The 22,588-nt window shown below is 45.2% G+C and overlaps 1 protein-coding gene across 2 annotated transcripts; it reads left to right on the top strand.

Annotated features, from left to right (window-relative positions):
• Nucleotides 1-497: 497 nt before the first annotated feature.
• Nucleotides 498-22,439, top strand: MTF1 (metal regulatory transcription factor 1). 2 transcript variants are annotated; one of them, XM_074807413.1, is made up of 11 exons: nucleotides 498-583; nucleotides 968-1,432; nucleotides 9,060-9,298; nucleotides 9,701-9,832; nucleotides 10,357-10,430; nucleotides 10,954-11,087; nucleotides 11,893-11,970; nucleotides 13,018-13,120; nucleotides 13,710-14,266; nucleotides 15,141-15,207; nucleotides 16,263-22,439. In XM_074807413.1, the coding sequence occupies exons 2-11, from the start codon at nucleotides 968-970 to the stop codon at nucleotides 16,649-16,651; spliced, it is 2,238 nt and encodes a 745-aa protein (XP_074663514.1). In that variant the 5' UTR covers nucleotides 498-583; the 3' UTR covers nucleotides 16,652-22,439. The 2 variants fall into 2 exon arrangements, with proteins under 2 accessions (XP_074663514.1, XP_074663515.1); XM_074807414.1 differs by having other exon boundaries at nucleotides 16,313-16,527.
• Nucleotides 22,440-22,588: the final 149 nt, after the last annotated feature.

Raw genomic sequence — 22,588 nt, forward strand, 5'->3', positions numbered from 1 at the left:
AGCTGCCGTGACCTGTCCAACGGGGACCCTAAGACTTATTTTTGAAAATGCTGAGGTAAAAGGGGAGCACTGAGGGAAACCCATCTTAGCTTCGTGTGCTCTACTTTGAACTTATGACAGTTATTGTAGAAATGGCTGTTTTTTCTACCGTGTAACTGCATTTTGACGCTATAAATCCATTTTAACACTGGCTGGGGTGCATGTGCGGTGCCTCCACCGCTGCACCGCTGCCAGGCTGGGCCGCAGCCCTCGCGGCCCGTTCCCGACCCGGGGCCTGTTGCTCTGCACCACCGCTTCCTTTCCCTCCTGGCGCTGGTAACGCGCCTTTCCATGCCCGGGGGGCCGGTTGTTTCCCTTGGGCCCGGCCGGGGGCGGTGGGGACGACCCGGACCGGCACAGGCCCCAGCCGCCGCCGAGTGCGCACGCGCGGCCCCGCGCCCGCCTCCCCGCCCCTTCCCGTCAGGCCCCGCGGCGGGCGCGGCGCTCCCGTCGGGCCGCGCGCGGCCGGAAGCGGAAGTGAGTGTGCTGGTAATCATGGTGCCGCCGGGGCGGGGAAGGAGGTGCCGCCGCTGCCGGGAGCTCGGTGAGCGCGGCGGGGCTGGCGGGAGGGCGGCGGGGCCGCGTCTCGGTGCCCGGGCCGGGGGGCGGCGCAGGTCCCAGTAGCGGCTCCCCGCAGCGGCTCCCCGCAGCGGCTCCCCGCAGCGGCTCCCCGCAGCGGCTCCCCGCGGGGCGGCGCGGCAGTGCGGGGCCGGGCCGGGCGGCGGTAGCGCCGCGCTCGGGGAGGGGACGGCGTCCCCGCGGCGGAGGCCGCGGCCTGGCGCCTCCGACACCGCTCGGGCCGGCGGTGGCCGGGGCCGCGGTGTCCCTGCCCGGCCGCAGGGCGCTGAGCCCGCGAGCGGAGCGGGGCCCGGCCCGGCGGGGCAGAGCCGCCTGACACCCCCCCCCGCCGCCCGTCCTTGTGTTGCAGATGAGTCGTTACGGTGTAACTTCACGATATCGCACTGAGAGGCGGTGTGCCATGGGGGAGAACAGTCCTGAAGGCAACGTTATCTACTATGAAGTGGAGGAATATGATTTAGCCCAAGATGACAATATGATGAGGTTTGCTGATAAAAACGGGCTGGTTTCTTCATCATCTGGGATGGTCTATGACAGGACAACTGTTCTAATAGAGCAGGACCACAGTGTGCTGGAAGATGATGAGGATGAAGGACAGTGTGGTGATCACTTGCCTTTTTTACCAGAGGGTCATGAAGAAGGATTTCATTTAATAGCAGATCATGAAGGAATGTCCCAGGGTTACGTGCAACATATTATTTCTCCAGATCAGATTCATTTAACTATAAATCCTGGTTCAACTCCTATGCCAAGAAATATCGAAGGAGCAACGCTCACTTTGCAGTCTGAATGCCCAGAAACTAAGCTTAAAGAAGTAAGTAGCTAAATACGATTCTGAATTTTGTGCTTATTGTGAGTGCTTTTTGCCAGATGACCTTAAATGCTTTGAAAATGTGTTTTTCTAAAGCTGTTTGCTGGGCGGCAGACAGAAGTTTCCCTTGTTCTTATAGGTTACTGTGTAGCAGAGTGAATTGCAATCCATTAAATCTGCTGTTACTTTTAGGGATAGTAGTGTTTTGTGATGACAGGCATAATTGTTCCCACAGTCACTTAGTTGGTCAGCAGCAAAGCTGTGAGTGTCCTCAGTTTTCACTCTGATATCCTGCTGCCTTCTTGTGAAGCAGCCGGGAAGCGCTTTTTGACGTCTGGTAACACACTAGATAGGAAAATATGGCACTGAAAATGTGTTTATATTAGTAGCATATGTGATTTCAGTGGTCTTTTATTTTTCTTTTGGTTGGGCAATTATTTCCTGAGTTCAGAGATAACTAAAAAGAACATGAACTCTGTTATTCCGTGGTTAACCACATTCTTGAGAAAAGCACGTCCAAGTTACAGATTAAATTCCAGACTGTTGGTGGCAGCTAAAGTGTGAAACTTAAGATGCCAAACTTTAAATTACTTGTAGTTTTATCGTGTCACTCACAAGGAAACTATGAGAAAAATATAAGGGAAGCTTTAAACTACCTGTTTGTTCAATATCTGTTGTATTCTGAAAGCTTAAGTCAGCTTATGTATTAAAAATGGCAATTACTTTTAATTCTGTTCCCGTAATGAATTCCACCTGCGTGCAAAGTGGTGAGGGCTTGTACAGACTGACTTAGGATTCTTGCTTTTTAGCTGCAAAAGCAGCACAGAGTTGACTGAAATACCAACAGAGTGACAACTTTGTGCTCCTTTTGGCCTGAGTTAAATAAGGGATGATCTGTACAAGTGTCTGCTGGTATCAGTGGTAGTAGTATCAACTACTTGTGTAACTGATATTCAGTGTAAGAGAGAATTGCAGAAATGAGCCCTTGCTGAGAAAGGAAGCTGGGTTTGAATGCTCTGAATAATTTAGATTAGCAGGGAACCTTCATTATGGCTTGCTCGGCAGTGAGGAAATGGTGCTGTAGGAGGTCAGCTCTGCAATTATGGAACTTGTGGACTGAGGTTTGTTCAATATAAGCCCCTTCAGGTCTGTCGTGGTTTAGGCCCAGAGGGCAACTGAGCACCACGCAGCCATTCACTCACTCCTTCCCACCTGGCGGTGGGAAGGAGAAAAATTAAACAAGAAGGCTCAGGAATGGAGGTGAGGACAGGGAGGGGTCTCTTGCCCATTTAAACAGTCACAGGCTAAAAGACAGACTCTTAGTTAGGGGAACAGAAACAAGAACATCACTTTAATTCAAACACTAACAAAACCAACACTTAACAGACAGAATGGGACAATGAGAAGCCTTATGGTATCTTAAAACACCTTCCCCCCCCCCCCCCCCCCCCCCCCCGCTGCTTCTTCCCTGGCCCAGCTTTTGTTCCCGGGTCTGACTTGGAGCCAGGGGAGCTTTCGAGAAGCTTCTCACAGGGGCCACCACTGTAGACCCCTCCCCTCTACCACCGCCCAAGCCCAGCACGTGGTCAAAGGAACTCCTTTTGCTCCGTTGTTATTCATATTACCAGCTGCTCTATCCTACCTTCTTAATTGCTAAAATATTTAATTTTTGAATATAAAAAAATATTTTCTTTTTGTAAGATAGTAAGCTTGCAATCTGTAGTGTCTGAGAACAGTATGTACTAGCTAAACAGGTGTTGATGACTGCATATGCAATTAAACTGACTTTATTTCTTCATCCTCCCTTTTTAAAAAAGGCTTGCTTGTAAGATCTCGAATTTCCCAACGAAATCCTTTATCTGAATTTATTTACCATCTCTTGAATTAATTTTCTGGGCCAGGGGGAGTTACACTATAATTTGCGTGCAGTGGAAATAAGCCCTAAGCATATGCAACACGCTTCCCTCTTGTCAAAGCCCTTCCTGTCCTGCTGCTCCTGCTGTTCCAAATGCTTGAGAAGTTGTCTGGAGATGGGGAGGGGAAAGCTCTAAAACCCCTGAACATTTGACTCATCTCTGAAAGTCAGCAGTCCAATTCTTTGCTGCTTCCGAAACATCTGTAGCAGTTCTAACACTGAGATAACTCTTAAATTAAGTCTTAAATTTTCAGGTCAGTCTTTGACATATATGAAGCAAAAGAGGGTTTTACACTTCATTAATTACTTTTTAGCTTTCTCTTGTTATATTGTACTTCTCTCACTAATTCTGTCTGCAGGAATAAATGTGATTATAGTCTTGTATTTCAAATTAATTAATTTTTTTGCTCAGTGATGACACAGAAAAAAATAGCAATTTAAGGGGTATCTCATAAACTCAAGATGAATTAAAAGCAAACTGAGCAGTTTAAGTAGACTTCGGAACAGTGCGTCAGGCTCTGCTTTTGCCAGTCTTGTTGATTATTGGACAATTAGTTCCTACTTCTGAGGTAGATGCTTAATTAAGACTCTTTTAGCTTCCCTCTGCATCTTGGGAGAGAGCGCACGCTGTCCTTTGCAAAAAGCGTGTGTGATGCAGCCACAGCCTTTGTCTTCAAGGCAACTTGTTTCTGTATGCTTCGTATCCTGGCCATCTGTGGCTTTTCCTGTTGCTGCCATGTTTCTTTTTTGTTGCTGCTTGCGTATGGCGATCGTCTTGAGTACTTGCTGCTGTAACTGCAAGTCTGTCATGGTCAATATCTACATAATTTTATGTGTATAATCAGTGCTTATTTGATGTGCTAATGTTCCTAATGTGAAAAGAGAATTAAATGCTTTGCTGCTTTACAGAATGTTTTATTTTGCTTAGAACATGGTGGTAGTATTGCTTCTGTCTGCAGTATCCTTCTCAGAATAATTAGTGGAATAAAGACTTGGCCTTTGGGAAAAGGGGGAGTGCTGCAAGGCCTTTGTCGTAGTTCAGGCCCTTAAACCGAAAGTGTTACTGCCATCTTCCTTTAAACACGTGCACTGGCAGCTAGGAACCAAATCCTTTTCTGCAATTAATATTCTCCTTTCACTTTCTAGACCTAAATGTAAACACCTAGAAAGCTTGACAGACTCCTCATGTGATATTTAGGTCATGCCTGTGTCAAGTCATTTGTGTATTATGGGAAGTGCTGTGGAGAATGTCCTGTAATGCAGTAAAATGCTGATTTCCGGCTGCCTTAAAACTCTTAACGGGGAACATTTACTAATACATAAATTGTACTGAATCTGATGATCCCTGAGGAGGATAATGTACCCCTTCTTCTCTAATGAAGCGTGCCTTCTGACCTTGTGTCTGTGTTACCAGTTGTGCTGTTGCGTTTTGGCTGACTCAGCACAACCAAACTTCTTAATTATGTTGTAACTGCATTGTAACACTTGGATATTTATTGATAACTTTTACCTGATTTGAGCTGTAAATTAAGGGCAAGTTGCTTTACAGTGAAATTACTATTTCCTTCTCTGTATGGTGCTTCTAATAATGCAAAGTGACTAGATAAAAATGTGAAGCCCTCCAAAATCTCTTTCTCTGTGTGAGCTGACACAGGCAGGACCAACCACAAAACCACGAATGAAATGCAAAGAGTAAATTTGTTCTCGTTACCTCGTGACCCGGGGGATCTTGGCAGCAGCACCCGGGCAGGGACCTGTACAGGCACCACGGAGCTCAGTCCTTGCTTGCCAGAAAGAGGAGACAGGAAAGATCACGAACCTGCTGCTTTCACCTGTCTATATCGGGGATTTTCGCAGGTGTAGTTTTGCACCGTGCTTTGATCCTTCCCCCAGAGGGCAGGAATCTCCAGGATGTTCCATAAGGTGCCTGCGAGTCCCTCGCAGGCCGGTGTTAGCGAAGCGCAGACGTTCCACCGAGCCACAATGAGGGAGATAGGTGTGTGTTTTGACACCCCAGCCGCAGGTCACTGAGCGTGTTTACAATCCTCCTCGCCAACCTTCCGCTCTATTCCTACACTCTTCCCGTTGCTGTTGGTCGTATCCTCCAGGTACTTTGTTCAACTTAAACACTTGATGTTTTTCATCTTTCCTCTTCTTGCTGTCTTGTCCAAAATCGAGGGAGAATCGGACACAAAGGTTAATAGCTGGTTTTGGTCTAGGGGACCTCTTGCGTTGCTTTAGCACACGTGTATTTCCTGACTAGCACATCTGTAGTAAGTTAAATGCCTGACAGTAAACCTTGAATCACAGGAGGAGAAAGGTTTAGAATTTGCTTGTATTGTGAATTTCATGGTAGGCTGTCAAGTCATGAGTCCAAACATGACATTTTCCTACATGTTTTTGTATGAATTCATTGTGTTTCCTGTACTTAAGGCAGCCTAGGTAGCTAGTGTCTTAGAAATAAAGAGAAAAAGTGTATTTTACATAAAATATAGTATCAAAAGAAATTGAATTAATATCTCCTAACCAGCTTTTTTTAAAACATTATTTAAACATGTTACAGTGAACTGTAGAGTAGGTCCTCTTCCCCATCCTTTTTATAAAAACAAAACAAAAAGCCACAAACAAATCCACAGTCCTCCTTGTTAGATGAGAAGGTCGCGAGGATTGGAAGAAGTGGCCCTTCAACAGGGCAAGATATTTTGAAAAAGGAAAAGTGTTTGCGTTTTGGCAGTAAGACTACTGAACTTTTAATAAGCCCCTTAGTATTGGTAATTTTCTCTCAATCTTACTGGGGCAAAATGCTTTTTTTATACTTGCTCTTTCTCCACCCTCTGTCACTTCTTTCCACTATTCTTTCTTCCCCTACTGTGCTTGGCAACAGCTAAATGTTTTTCATGGTAGTTACAATTCTATGGGATAATGTTGCTTCTCATATGTCGTGTGAAATTGGAAAAGCATGGAGAACTGGTTCCTGGGTGTGTAATTGTCTGTTGAAGTCTGCATTTGAGAGTAAAGTTTCTCCCTGGATTAATGGAGTAGTAAGATAAGTGTTAATAATAAATAGCTTGGAAAACTCATCTCCATTGAGCAATTTGCTGTTAACATCAACGAAATGCGAGAGGCAGAAACTGAATTCAGCACTAGCCAAAATGAAAACTACTGGTAGTTATTTTATAGTCTGGATTTATTGTTATGATAGTTCTGTGCTCTGCGTAAGGATCTCTTGTATGTCGAACCTGCTTTAATATTCTCCAAATACCAAGGTTTTGTCACAGGAAGGCGAAGGTAGATGCCAGCCTATTGTGGTATCAAGAGACTACAGACTGGGACTACACTCAGCTCCTATAGACTCAGATTTTATAAAGCTCCCTTAGAGGGGTCCTACTGGCAATTTTGTCCCTAAAAATAGGTTGGGAGTAACTGAGACTATTTATTTCTCTTTCCTCATGGAGAGCCATCTAGAACCCAAATTACACTGGGTAGGAGTTCGTGCCAGGGCACTGTATGACCACCGTGCTTCCTGGGAGGCTGCTGGGTTTAGTTAACCGAGATCCCGCTCCCCAGGCCACCCTTCTAGAGGGATCTTCTGGACGGGTGGCGCCTGGGGCTGGGTGACCTGACAGTCGCAGCCCTGGGGTGCCTGCCTTCGTGCTGTAGACCCTCGTTCTGTAGTGCCTGTTCCAAAGGCCTTAAACCTGTATAGAGAGAGGAGTGAAAGCATGCAGCGAAACACCCGTGGGGTGCCTCCGTTCTCCGGTACGCGATGCAGGGTCTGGTGGGCCTGTTCTTCAGAGGAAATGTTGAGCGCGCGAGGCTCAAGTTGGCACCGCTAAGGGCAGTTACTGGGACTATTTGAGAAGGAGAACCTGAAGGTGTGTACCTTTCTTTGGACCATATAGCGCTGATATGCCCTTCAACAGTGCCAACACCTGCCTGCATAATAAATAAAGTGTTCCAGATCCCTGCGACTGTCCTTATCCTTGTGCTGTTGTAGTACATGAATGGGAGACAAGTTTTGGACAAAACACAACTGTGTTTCAGAAAGCCATCTACAGATCTTATAGTGGTTTTACTGAGGGCCCATTGTAGTATCACGTAAATGAAAAAAACACAAAGCATTAATCAGGTTAGTAATTTTATGGAAGGATTAAAAAAAAAGCTCAGTTCTTAATTAGGCATACCAAGAACGATGTGGTTTTGGTGTTACTCCTACTTAACACATCTACCTCAATTCCCGTTGTTCTGAGAGGAGCATGACTTCAAATAAAGTGATTTTATACTCACCTGACTATAGGTGAAGGCATCCCACGTTATTCTGTTCTCAGCTTCCAAGCTGTGGTAGTGAAGACCCGTGATTATCAATTGCTCTTTTCTGGTGGCTGTATATAAAGAAAAAAAGAACAGTTGTTGGGTCATGAGTTGGGTAGAAGTCCGTAAGTGTTACACATCAGTTATGTATAGGTTATGTATAGGTTATGTATAGGTTGATCAGGTTCTCCTGGTATCAACCCACAATCAGTATCTGTTTTTTGAAGGCAGTCTGCAGCCTTTTCTAAGCAGTAATACTAAGTACTGGGGGATAGGTGCTTTGTGCCTTGGAAAAGAGGAAAATTACTGGCTTATGTCCTGCTATATTATCTTCCTGACTAGTTGTTAGGAGACTAAATCTGCAAGTTCCTGCTCCTCTGTTGTGAGTTTGCATTGCCTTTCTAAACCTTTCCAAATCAACATCTTTTGGAATACTCTTCTGCTTCTTGCTGGTCAGCCATCAGGTCCTCTCTTGGGCTCTACAACCACTTTTAGATGTTAAGGTGTCTCAACTGCAACAGTCAAATAAAAGCCGTCAGTCTGATAATTAATGTTGAAGATAAATTTATTCAAGCATATCAGATGGCTTATTCCTTCTACTTCACAACAGAGAACGAGATTTAATTAAGCGTTACAGCTTGCACACTGGAAGCTTCTACGTGGTCTCTTTCTGCCTGTTGCAGAAGCTGGGAAGGTACCAAATCCACTTCAATGTGAAATGGTTCCTGGTGATCTGGGTAGCTGGCTGAGAGATCTCTGACACTTGCCTTTCGATGCAAAGCACCTTGTTTGATTCGTTACACTTCAGCATTGACTGTTTCAGTAAACGCAGAAGAGAACAACAAGGCACAGTGAAGGCTGCTTTTGAGATAAAATGAAGTAGTAAGTGGACTGATGGTTAGACCACAGGAGATGGTGAAAGCTGTAGTTCTCATTCAAGGTGTTAATGGGAATTCAGCGCACAGGGCAGTGCTTCTGAGGGTCAGGTTGTGAAAGTACGTTTTCCCTTGTCTTCCTCCACAAAGAGGTAGCTCTGCTAGAAGCACCCGAGTGAAAGGCAGGTGCTGCACGTGGGAATAGCAGGTAGCTTTGGTAGCCTCTTGGCGCCTTTTCCAACTACTTTATCAGATTTTTAGCTAGAAACATTTCAAATTGTGTTCTTCCTTTTTTCCCCACTTCTATAAGATTACTTCTATGAAGTCAGCCTGTTTTCCAGTGTGTGCTGCTCCCTCCTCACATAGGGCAGCAGAAATATTAAACTATCTGATAATTAAATGGCGATTTTTTTTTTTCTTTTTCCTTGGACAAAATCTATTCCATTGTCTTTGATGTTTAACTGCCATTCTACCCTGTCTGGATTCCAGAAATGCTTAAAAATTAAGTATGCAGCATTTTGTCTCATAGGTTAAGAGATACCAGTGCACCTTTGAGGGCTGTCCGCGCACTTACAGCACTGCCGGAAACCTGCGCACTCACCAGAAGACACATCGTGGGGAATACACTTTTGTCTGCAATCAGGAAGGCTGTGGCAAGGCCTTTCTTACCTCCTACAGCCTCAAAATCCACGTTCGAGTGCACACTAAGGAAAAGCCGTTTGAATGTGATGTGCAGGGCTGTGAAAAGGCATTCAATACACTGTACAGGTAGGAAGTCTGCCTATTGCCCTTGCAGGTGTGGCTGTTGCTGTTTTGCAAGTTGCATCTACTTTTTCTTTGTGTCTGAATACAGTTGTTGTGCTTCTTCCAGGTACAGGTATGAATATAAACCCCCCCAAGTGTGTAGAGTAGGATGACAGAACCTGTGATGACATACTTGGCTTATTTGTATTACAGTAGTATTGAAAACGGTTCGCAAACTCAGGGGGTTCTCAGATTTGCTCGGGGACTTCGGAAGTGATATCAGTTACTTTCATAAGCTAGTTACCTTCAATTCAGACTGTGTTAAGCCTTTGATCCTGTCCTGCACATGGGAATGAATGGCTCGCCTCAGGCAGGGGCTGTCTTGTCCTGCAAGTCATAAGAAGGATTTTTTGGCGTGCTTTTTAGGTTGAAAGCACATCAGAGGCTTCACACGGGGAAAACGTTTAACTGTGAATCAGAAGGCTGCAGTAAATACTTCACAACGCACAGTGACCTGAGGAAGCACATTCGAACACACACAGGAGAAAAGCCATTTCGGTAAGTTGCTGGATGGCAGTTTTGATTTCTGTGGGACTTGGGTAATGGGCCACCTGTGCCAAAAGGCAGCTGTTACTGTCCTGAATGAAAAACTATTCTCATGAGAAAAAGTGAAAGGCGGCTAGCCTTTGAGCATGTTTGTTCTACAGCTGCCTGTAACAGTGGGTGAAACTACTCCCTTCAAAGACAGTAGTCAAGCTGTTTTTTAAACATAAACACGTGTGCCACCGTGAGCATGTTTTTAAAACCTGTTGCTGCTTCTCTGCTGTGATGCAATGTTCGTTCCATGAAGGAGGCCCCCCCAAATGCTGACTTCAGACTTGAATTTCAAAGTCCTGTTCAGAGCCCTGCTATAGTCTGTGTAGCGTGCACAGCAGCTGCTGGGGGATACCTGATTACTAATGCAGATCAGCATTGCATTGGGCCTGTTCTTCAGTCCTGGGACTCTTGCAAAGCATCATCTAGGGTTTTAGCTAATGCATTGAAGAAGCCTGATGCTGACTCTTCTGTGGTGCCTCATTCAGGTGTGAGCATGACGGCTGTGGAAAGGCTTTTGCTGCAAGCCACCACCTTAAAACCCATGTTAGGACACATACTGGTAAGTCCCAAGGGTTTGTTTTTTCTTCAGTTGAGCTTACTCAGTTTATACTAACTCTCAGAATCCCAATATGTATTAACACTTACATACAATACGCGGGTGACACCGAGCTGTGGTGCGGTCGGCGCGCTGGAGGAGGAGATCCATCCCGAGGGACCTGGGCAGGATGGAGGAGTGCGCCCGGGAGAACCTCCGACCTTTGACGAGGCCGAGGGCAAGGTCCTGCACCGGGGTCAGGGCAATCCCCAATATTCCATTTATGCTTGACAGGTCTTGAATTTCATCAACATGTTTCACGAATATATCAATAATGATTCATAAAAATGAAATGTTGTGTTCTTGTGTCGGTTCATGGGGTAAAATGGAAGCTTTTATCTGCAGGGCTCCCAAGAATGCTGAGCGCGTGAAGTGGCATTAAACAATCTTGTTTCTATAAAATACTGTTACTCTCCTAGGCACTTTAAAAGTCCGTGTCTGATATAATGTTTGTAAGCTTGTTATATGTGTTTTGTGGTGCCTGTAGGGGAGAAACCCTTCTTCTGTCCCAGTAACGGCTGCGAGAAGACTTTTAGTACCCAGTACAGTCTCAAGAGTCACATGAAGGGTCATGAGAAAGGACATTCCTATAATGCACTTCCCAACAACAATGTATCTGAGGTTGGTAGCACTTCTTCCTAATACTTCTGTGTTAGATGGAAATAAAACCAAAATGATTTGGTCGGTGCCTTGTTCTAAAGGTATAACACTTAAGGCTGGGATTTTCAAAGGGATCTGTAACTACTTGATGCCCTGTCTCCCATGAAGAAACCCACGGGTGCCTCTGTTTTGAACCGAGAATTCAGTTTCAATTCTGAGATTGCTGGCGTTTGGCCTGGCAGTGTAGGGTTTATTCTCATATGCTGTGTTACAGTGTGCTGATAATGAACAGTGGGATCAGTATTTCTGAAACTTCTAGCATCGTATTTGGTTACCAAGTTTTATTTAGAAAAGCTGATCTAAATTTGTCTATTCAGTTTAATAGCATTAAAATGAATGTTTGGGCTAATGCTGCTTCAACAAGTACGTGACGTATCGACACAAGTTTATAGGCAATTACATATATTATCATGCATTCCTTGTAGATTCTTATGTTTTAATCAATACTGTGTAATAAGCATGTGAAGTAAAATAAATACTAATGGTTAAGGTTTAAGGTTTTTGTTTTCTATAGGCTGATTTGTTCCTGTGCTAATTTAAATTTCTAGCTTATTAAGTTCTTGGAAGTAATGGGAAAGATGTTAAGAGTCCTTGATAGCTACTGAATCTCCTCTGCTTAGTAATACTGATTTGAGAACTGAGACTCGAGTCACAGGTAAAAAAATTCTGTGTAGGCAGAATTGTGTGGACACTAAAAAGTAATTTAAAACACTTCTGAAACTATTTTTTTTTAATGTATAACTCAATTTCTTTTTCTTCTTTACAGGATACAAGCCACTCACTTTGTCTGAGTGACTTAAGCCTCATATCAACAGATTCAGAATTGCGGGAGAGCTCTAACCCAGTGAGTTACTGTGCTGGAATTGCCTCACCCCTAATTTGAGTTTTGCTTTTTTCTGGCAATGTGCTTGTCCTGCCAACTAGAACACAGCAGATTAGATGTGTACGGCTGGGGGCTTCTGCTTCGCTTGTTCAGGCCTCCAGCACACTCTGCTTCAGGCTTCCATTGCGCTGGTGGAGGCGATGCACTCTTTCACAGAATGGTCACCTTGGATAGAATTGCTTTCGATGTACCAAATATGGCTTTTTTGTGTGTCTTGTGGCGGTGTGCAGGAGGCTCTCTCTTGACAAAAACATGTATGTTTCTTACACACCCTATTGAGCCTGTAAATATGACATATTACTGCTGTCTTTTTTGGAATATTGGAACAAAAAATAAATATTTCTGTCTAAAAGCAGAATAACCAAGTGAAAGAGACGGATTTTCCTCCAAAATATGTAGTGCTTAATCCAACCTGTGTTTAAAGGCTCTGTGTCTGATTTTACCATGATAATGTTCTTGCTTATTGATAACTGTTGACTGAGCTTAAATTTTACATAGAGGAAAATGATATATTGATGGGACTGTGTCATTCTTTTGTGCCTCCATGTGAAAGCAGTACAGAGCTTTTTAATACATTCTGTTCCTAGAGCAGTGTGGGTGACAGTAGTGCATAGTCCAGGATATAATCTATGCGGAGCTGTTTTGTTTCTGCTCCAGAAAAGGTCTCACAAACAGCCAAGAACAAATTAATATCTGTTTCTGTTTCTAACAGAATATTACAAGAAATAATGGTTAAACAAGTTGTGGATGCAGAAGAATAGATTTTACTTTTGAAGGACTTACTTGTTTTTGTAAGGATTTGCTCATTATGTTAGTAAATTTGATTGTGGGTAATTAAAACTAAGTGTCATTTTACACTAGGTAAGTGGAATATGTTGCCTTTCCCAAAGGTGGCTGGTTAATTGAAGAGGTGTTTCTGACATTCATACGCTGCTTGATGGGGTTTTGTGCAAAGTTTGAGGACCTGAGATGTAACGTTATCCGATGTCTTTATTTTCTGTTTGCCAGACACACGGACAAGACCTTAGCACAATCTCACCAGCAAGCATCTTTGAGTCTATGTTTCAGAGCCCAGATCACACTGCAAGTCAGGACGACTCTCAGCAGACAGGTACAAACTGTATCTGCGCTATTTCGAGAAGGAGCTTTCTGACCATTTTCCTGCTCTGCATGCACATACTTAATTCAGCATTTCAGACTGAAGATTACTGCCCCACCGAACTCTTAAGTAGCAAACAGAACTTTAACCTCACTGTTGAAATTCTTTTGTCTTGCAATGCATCATACTCGGAGACAGCGTAACCCTTGGACAGTGACGGGGAGCTGGCCGAGGGTTTCCAGCACGTTGTCGTACAATGCTGACACTGATGCTCTTGGACTTTCCACATAAGTGTTGTTTTCACGCTTCCTCTCTTGATGTAGCTGCGCAACCCGCCTGATAAAAAGGCTTCTTAGAGAGGGCTAATGAGGCTGATCAGCTTGTGTGTAGCGTTCAGTGTTAGCAGTGTCCTGAACTTGGACCTAGTTTTAGATTTCGCAGTCTAGTGTCAAATGTTTTTGAGCACTAGTCTGAAGATGCGAGAGTGGTGATGCTTTACCTCACAAAAATCTATCAGTCGGCTGATAAGTTCATTGAAAAAGTTTATTTAGATCTTGTGAGAACTGATGTATTTATATTTTTTCCTTGTTTCTTTTGGCAGCTGCCTTGATTGAAGGTTTCAATGGCGACGCAGACTCGGTCACTGCTGTTCCGCCTTCTGCAGGAGACTCAGCATCGTTGTCTCTTCCGCTTGTTCTGCAGCTCGGCATCTCTGAGCCTTCGCACTCAGCACTACAAGCCTCAGCAGCACCCGCTGCTCCCTCCTCCGTAGGGACCAGCTCACAGCAAGCTGCGTTTGGAAATCCTGCAACTGTTTTACAATCCCCAGAAGTGCCTGTTCCTCACAGCACACAGTTTGCAGCCAGTCACCCCGACTTCCTGCAGCACACTCAGACACCGCCGCAGCCCATCGTGCAAGGACTGTCAGTGGTGGCTGGGGCGTCTGCCCCGGCAGCGCCGAGTGCCACTGAGCCCCTGCCAGCTGTAGTTCAGACTGTGCCTGTGGGCGCCAACCCTGTTCTGACCAGTAACCCAACCATAACAATTACTCCTTCTCAGAGCACCGCTATTCTGCAGTCCAGCATTGTCATGGGAGAGCAAAACTTACAATGGATCTTAAATGGTGCCACTGGTTCTCCGCAAAGCCACGAACAAATGGTTAGTATCACCAGCACAGCTTTGAAACAGCTCGAACCATCTCTTCCTCCTAGAGCCCTTGCTTTTGAAAAGGAAGGGGATCAAACCTGTAATTGTAAGATACAAAGCAGGATGCGGTATTGTATAATGCTTATCATGTTAATATGTATAAACGTCTCACCAATGCAACCCCTAAACCAGATAGAGAAATAAGTAGAAAATAGATCAAGAAATCCAGGGTGCAGAAGAAACTTGCTTTCTTCGTTTTCCCCCGTGACAGACTTCTCACAGCAGGTATTGGCTTGGTTTATCCAGGACATAGCCTGAGAATATATGTGGGTTCTAGTCTCTTATTTTTGACAAACAGAAGCACAAAAGACTCTGTAAAGTTTGTGTTTAGATGTTTTGTAAATTTAGCCTGATGAAGATAATGAAAGGTTTTCTGGGAGAACAGAATGTTTCTGGTTCTCCAGTAAATCTGGAGAGCTGAGCCGTCAGGTGTTTTATCTTTAAGAATTCTGTTGCCACCTCTGGGCTTACCCAGCTGCAGATGGTCGGAGTGAACGGCTGCAGGTACAAGCAGTATGAGCAAGCACAGCAGGTTTTTAAGAATTCAGTCCTTCGGTTGTCAGAAACCACAAGCTGTGTTAACAGCATGTAGTGCCGAGGGTGGTTATTCCCCGTCCTTGAGACTGAAATGATACTCTGAGTTTTGGGATAGCCGGAACCTAGCCCAGAGCCAAGCTAAACGTTCTAGTTTTTTATTAGTTTTCCTGTGTGTTCTCTTTGGAGTACGTGTATAGCTGTTTCTTTTCATTGCGGCTGTTTAGAATTTGAACAGTAGCAATTTGATTGGAATCCACTCACAATTTTTCTTTTTTTTTTTTCTTTAAAGCCACAAGTTCCAAAAGTAGTAGAAAAGGTTTTTTTTACCACTGCGTTACCAGTAGCTGGCAACACAGGTAAGCCTGATGCTGAACGTGCTTTTCTCTCTTTCTCTGTTTGTTTGTAGTACTGTTAGCTTGACCAGCATTTGTGGTGATTTTATTGCTTGCAATTTATTTACTACAATGACAGCTTTGTTGAAGAAAGTCCTTTCATTTTTTTACCTTCCCGAAGTTTTAAGTGCAGTCTGCTGTAGACTTGTAGGTTTGTGCTGAGATCTGCCCTGTAGTTGCTTCTCTAACAACTTGTAAGATAATCAGGTTCACAGTCAGATTCTGTATTCATTAAAATGGTATTTTAATGGAACTTACATAGAAGAATAAAAGACGGAAATGCAGGGACATAATGTGGTTTCTGTTCTTTTAAATGAAGACATGAAACAGGTAGTAAACTAGTAAACTTAATCAGTTCTTTAGCAGTTGTGTTTGGTAAGCACAATCAGAGATTCATCAAAATGATACACAACTGTAGAAGTTCTGTTCCATAACGTGTCTTACACAGTGTTGTTGTATTGCAAAGATGAATCAGAGTCAAGAGAGATCAGGTGAGTTTAAAACTTAAATTTTAAAAGAGAAAGGAAGCCAGGCAAGTAGAGCCGCATAGGAGGAGTAAGGAGGAAGCACGAGAAGCAAGATGGGACGAAAGCAGGCTGGAGAAAATGAGCAGGAAAATACCTGTGTTGGTGTCAAGGAGTAGAATTGCCAGCGTGATGTTACATCACCATCTTCAAAGATTGGTGTGGAGGGACTGCGGTGTTTGAACGCCACTGTATGGGATTTGATGCTGTAAAAGTTACAGTGGTTGTCACAGAAGAGACATACTGTGCTGTGTAAAAAAATTTAGATCAGACTTCTAATGCCTGGGTTCAGCCTGAACAGGTTGCTCATCAGCAGAGAGTACCTGCCACTTTTTTCTTATTTATCATCTGCTAGAGATACTCATTGTGCCTGAACAAAATAACATGTAACCGCTGCTGCTAGGTCCATACGATCTAATTTAACAAAGATGATTTGTGTCTCCCTGCTGTGAAATTATGTAGTTCTGTTGTGTTTTGTCTTTGTTTCACCTTCAGGAAACCCTGTTCAGCAGATTGGTCTCAGTGTTCCTGTCATTATTATAAAGCAGGAGGAGGCCTGCCAGTGTCAGTGTGCCTGCCGAGACTCTGCCAAGGACAAAGCCACAGTTAAGAAGGAATGTTCCTCACCTGAATCAAAAGCTTTGGAGCAGCCAGCTCCCCAGCTGCAGCCTCAGACCTTTCCTTCCTCTTCCCCTTCTCCTTCGTGTGGGCAGAGCAGTCAGATAGTTAACCCTTCAGACTCACAGACTGAAACATTAAGTGCCATGGATGTATCGGACTTCTTGTCCCTCCAAAGCCCTGAAACCCCATCCAATGTAATTCCAATTGAAGCACTACTGCAGGGTGAGGAAGAAATCGGTTTGAATAGCAGCTTCTCTAAGTGAAGATGTTCCAGATTTTCCTTTGCACCCAGAGGGTAAAACCCTTCTCCTTAGAAGCAGAAACTGAAGGATCAATTATTTTTCCTTCCTCTTTGGAAGTTTTGTGGCTTATTTCTGCTTCACAGATGTCATCTTAGTCATGTCCCAGGTACATCCATCTTTGAGAATCTATCTAAAAAAAGAAAAGGTAAAAAAAAAAAGCTAAGTTATATATGAACTGTTTTGGCTGCACTGTCTGTCACTTTTGCTTGTCATATGTGAACACAGAAGTTAAGGTTACTCGTGTGCAAAAAGATTTTAAAAAGAAAATGGGGGGTTAGTTTGTCTCCAATTGCACATCACTTATGTTTAGGATTAAGGTACTGGCAGCAAGTGGGTCTTTGTTACAACTCCTTGGGTCTGTAATTTTCTTCTGGCTCTATGTCTGATACTAACCATGCACTATAGGGGAGCCCAGGAAAGGAATTTGCTGTAGTAGAAAATGGCATTAATAGTAGAAGATGATTTATCCGCAATTTTACTGCAATGCGATTGTCGCATCGCTGAGTTGGGAGCTGATGCCTGGGTTTGCTTTGTACTAACGCTGTTACTAAAGCCTACAGAAACTTTTGGGGAGTTTATTTCTGTGGAGCACAAGTACCTTGTGCTCCTGATGGATCTGATCACTTAATTTCATGAGGACGTAAGCGTGGTGATGGCAGACGCTGTTTCACAACACGGAAACGCAATCAGAGCCCCTGCCTGCGCAGGCTCGAGGGTGTTTTCTTTGCCTCTTTGAAGGATGCAGTGAGTCCCAGGTGTAGTCAGGTCGGTGCCTGCTGCTCTCTTGATTTACTCGGCTCTGTTCAGAAGCAAGTCATCCTCTTAACCCCCGTGACTGTTTAATCAGGAGCATGGTGCCTTTGCTGGTTCCTCTCATCTTTTGTCAAGAACAACGCTAGGACAATTTTCAGAATGATTCAACATAAATTCAGTTTGAATTCAGTGAGTCAATCCTTCAGATGTCCATAAATGCTTCCTTTTTTTCTGTTAAGTGATATAATTTCTGCCTGAATCTGCCTCCAACCTACTGCAATGCCAGCTTTTTGTGCACGGGGCTATTTCTTGACTAAAAGATGTTACGCAACATAGTAGTTTTTCGTATCAAACTGAAAGTCTATATTCTAACCTACTCAGGGTAAATAAAACACAAACCCCCCCTTCCACCAAAAAGCCTGTAATGTTGCAATAAATGCAGTCTCATTCTAAATGGTTTATTTATGCTGCATTATTTTAAAAGATGTAATTTTATAGTGTTTTATCCATCTTTCTGGCTTTGGCTGTCAGTCTCTTTGTGTTAAAGAAAAGAATATTAAATAGTCTTTATTCAGTTTACAGTGTTGTCATTAGTGAGATGCAAAGATGATGACTGCAAGCCAATTAACGTGGAGTGTCTCTGCGCACTGACCTAGGAATGCGAACTCCTTGTGGACAGAGACCTTTTGCTCTTTGCATTCGATCCCAGCTGCTCCCTGCACCTGCTGGGGGGAGGATGGAGGCTGCAGCCAGACCTCCCGGGATGCCGGAGGATTAGCGGGTGTTGTAGCCCTCCTGTGACGCTCTGTGTGGCCTTACCAACACCGCGGTCACAGCCTTAGCCGAGACAGTGGCTTAAGTGATCTCGCGTGCTGCTCCCGTGCGAACGCGCTGCCGCGGCACGGATGGGGACGGGCTGAAGGGGAGCGGCTGTTCCCCTCTGGGACAACTTGCTTCCAGCTGTGAAGTGTGGAAGGGTGGAGCTGTGTCCCGCTGGGGCGAACGCGGGGAGGAGAGACTGTGTGAAGGGTGCTTGTGCCTGGGGAGCGTCGTGTGGCCCCAGCAGGGCAGAGCGTCGAGTTGGTCATTGCAGCGACGAGCTCGGGGGCACCGGCTGCGCCGGGAACATGCTGATTGTGTTTCCTCTCCGTGTGTGTTGGCGCGTGGTGTGGTGCCGTGCGGCGCTGTCGCAGCGGGGATGCGGGTCCTGCAGCAATAAGGTTTATTCCGGAGCGTGGATTAACAAAGCGTTTTAGGTTTTGTTCTCCTAACGGTGATCCCCAGAGGGCAGCGAGGTGGTGGCCCCCTTTGTTTTTCTCCTACAGCTTCATTTTGTGATGCAGTTTGGCTGCATGGCAGCAGGAACTGCTTTGAACGCAGAAGGAATGGTCTCAAGCCTGGGTGGCTGGGACTGTCCTCAGAGGGCCGAGTCCCCTCAGCTACCCGGCGCAGAGCTCTGCTCTGGAGGAGTGCAGGCGGTGCCGGGGGCTACGGGGGGTCCCGGGCATGGGCTGCTGCCAGGGCCCTCGCGCCTCTCCCGTGGTGTTGTGCGGTCGTGGTGTTTGAGGGTGAGTGGATGTGTGTCTGCATGTGAGACTGCTTGTGCCGGAGCACGTAGGTTCCCCTGGAGCTGTGGGGTTTTCTCCGACGGGGACGAGGGTACCAGATGTGGCCTGAAATGTGACAGCTGGGGGATTTAGCAACCTCTTGGGAGCTTTCCCCTCCTTCAGGGAGGTGTTGTTCCATGCTACTTTTGCTACTCATGACTTAGTCCGCCTAAAACATGCTTCTGGTTGGACCAGATAGCATTTTCAGAAACTCTTTTGTGACAGAAACGAGTAGAAGAATCTACCAAAGGCTTTGAAATCGGAAGCTGATTGGGAAGTGTGGTGACTGGCAGCAGGGTGGTGCTGCACGCACCCTTTCGGGGTGGGGCAGAGGTTGACCTCTCTGCTGTTTCTCTTCACAGCTACTGTTTTCTATTGGTGTTTCCTAGCAAAAGCAACGTGCTCCAAGTGTATGCTGACTTCTAGGTGCATTGGGTTTGCCGTTACCCTCTTGTATGTGCATCAGGTCTATAACAATAAGAGCTCGTAACGAGGCAAGAGCAGCGTGGTTCTGTGAACGTACGAGGCCGCTGCGCCGTGGACCTGCGTCCCACCCGGTTGCGTTGTACAGGTGTGTGCTTTTGTTGTTTAGTTGTTGGTCTGCTTTCCGGAGTGTTCCGTGCTGCATGTATCTGATACATTTCACAGTGGACATTTGCATCTTCGCCAGTGCTGTGTGATCAAACCTTGTGCTGCCGGGGGGGTCGTTAACCCGCGGGGGTGGGAGGGGATCCATGAGCAGCTGGCAGGAGAGGGCAGGCGCAGCAAAGCCCTGAGATTCCTCGATGCCACAGAATTTTCTGTCCTTCTCCCCTTGTTGCCCCAGCATTTAGCATATTCACAATTACGTGTTTAATGAAGGGGAGAGTTTCTACTGTTGCAGATCTGGTAAGACGCTGGATTCCCTAAGGGAAGCACGTTCTGTTAATACGCTGGAGCCTCTGAGAACAGCGTGCCCTCCTGCCACGAAGTCTGCGTGTCATGAACCCCTTTAATTATCAGTCAGAGAGCAAAACTGCACTGCTCCGGGTCGTTCGGTGTTAAAGGTTTTGCTGTTTTCTGGCTCGTGGGGATTTTCTTGGTTGCGTACAGTTTCTAGATGGGTGCAGAAGCTTAGACATGTAGAACGGGTCAGATCGCCAGCGTCGGTAGCTCTAGCCGCCAAGCAGGGACCCACACAAGCAGACTTGGCGTGAGTCGAAGGCTGTAGAAGTTGCTTTTCACGCTTGTAGATGGTAGAGGGGTGGAAAATCAGCACTGTTGAAACGCTGGTACTGAATTATATAGGACAAAGTACGAATTGGGCACTTCTGTAATGCTGACTGTGTCCAGAAAGACTAGTTCGCAGAACCTCATACTGGTATCTAAAATGCACTTTAGGTTATTTTATCTTTAACCCAATTGCTGCAATTTCTTTTGTATATACTTTCACAAAGTTTATTTTTGCTCTGAGTAAAAGTTAACAGGGGTGTGCAAAGATGAGCACTTAACTTGGTGCAATACTTGTAGCTAAAGATCCTTGTCCCGTGTGGTCAGTCTGTCTGTGTCTGTCTAACGGAATAGATGTAGTAGCTCAGCGACACGCTGCCCTTCCCCGCCTGTCCCCGACAGGGATTATGCACCATTAGTGAACGTCGGATCTATGCAAATACTCCACTGAGAGCACTGTGCTTTCGCAAGCCTTTTCTCTCACGCTTTCTGGCGGGCTGCTCGTCACTTCCGTTGGACACCGCCGTGTTCTTGGGGTGCGTCCCTTCTCCCGGAGAAGCGACAAGCTGTTCTGAAACGGGCATGTTGCACCTTTAGAATTTGTCTTCGCGAGATCGTTTTTGATGTCATGTTCTCTGCCTTACTTCGTGGAGGATGGCGCTTCTGCAGCCCTCCCAGATATTGTTTTTGCAACTGCAGCGACGTTGTTAAACTGTTTACAGTACTCTTCCTGCACCAATTACAAACAAGGCTGGGGCGAGCTAACGACTGGCCTGTTGGTCGCGGAACTGCTGGGGGAGATCAGTTAAGGTGGGATTGACCTTGGAGATGAAAAGCTGTTCCTGATTTGAGGGGGAGCCCAGCTGGCCACCGAGATGAGAGGCAGCCAGGTCTGTGATGTAGAGCAGACGGGGTCTTGGTGTCACATCCTTTGTTCTGCCACTGGCTGGCTGTGAGACCCTGGGCGAGTCACTTAACCTCTCCGTGCCTCGGTTTGCTACCTGTGAAGTGAGGACAGTGAAACTTGTCTTTGTAAAATGCTTTGAGACCTGTGGGTGACAAGTCCGTGGCGTTAGTGATCTGAGCTGGCTGGGCAGAACTGCTAGAGTCAATTTGGACTGCAAGGCAAAAAAAAAAAGGCATGTCTCTAATAAACCCTACAAATTTCTGATCGCATAGTTTTTAATTGTACACTATTTTCTCCGTAACATATTTTGGAAACAATGTCAAGTTTTTATAAATGTTACCTGTAGTTGATACTCATGGACAGGGCTGAACTTTTAACTTTTTTGCATCTTGTCTTGATATATATCATATGTTCTAGAAGTTGGATTCTGTGTCTGCACTGAGAAATGCAAATTAAACTGGATATTTATGTAGTAGTGTACATAGTGTGAGTGTGTGTGTTCTTGGAACTAGTTTAAAAATCCCACACCATGCTTTTGGTGGTGTGCAAGCTGGCCAAAATTTGGTTCATTATGCAGTGTACACTTTCTCAAATAAATGCAGTTTCTACTTTTTCTTAAAAGAAATTTTTTTCATACGATCTTTTTCAGCAAAATCAAGGGTATGTTTTTGCAGTACCGTAGTTACAGTAGCTGGTATTCCTTGCTGTGTAGCTTTGTGTCCTTCCACTTGCTTACGGAGCCGGAGCGTCTGTCTGACCCTTGTTCTGGGGCGCGTTGTGGTGGCGGTTCTGTCTCGCGCGGGCCGGCAGCGGGGGGGCTGCGCAGCCCCCTCAGACCAGGAGCTCTGGGGGAACAGTGGTTGTCCGCTCGCGGCGTGTTTGGTGTTCGGCACGTGTGGGGAGCTGGGCGGCGGTCTTGGAGATGGCAGAATAAAAGAACCCCAGTTTTTCAAGAATGTGTGTATGGTATTAAAGGAGTTTATTTAACTATGAAACAGGGGAACAAATGTGCTTACATTGAGCAATGTGAAGATGTTAGTTACAGGTACAGTACTTCCAAAGGAAGAGCATCTCCAAAACCCAAAAAAGAGTAAATATGAATTTGTATTTTTTGAAGAATGTAAAATGTGAAATAATGGTGTTTGCTTAATTGCTCATTTTGTATGAAGTTAATATTGTACTTTGAAATATCTGCAAAGAAGTGGAAATTAACTTTTTTGGAATTGAAAGCAATATTAATACTAATGGAATCCTAATTAAATGCTTATTTAAACACTGTGTTATAATATTCTTTCCTAAGCGTATTTTAAATTACTGGGGAGGTGAGTGTGACGAGTTCCCCTGAGGAACAGATCAGGACCTGAAGGTATTTCTCCATCCTGACAGACACCAGCACTTGCCTTGGCAGATGCCAGTGGGGAC

The sequence above is a fragment of the Strix aluco genome, chromosome 26, assembly GCF_031877795.1.
Source record: "Strix aluco isolate bStrAlu1 chromosome 26, bStrAlu1.hap1, whole genome shotgun sequence".
In the NCBI taxonomy this organism is placed as follows: Eukaryota; Metazoa; Chordata; class Aves; order Strigiformes; family Strigidae; genus Strix; species Strix aluco.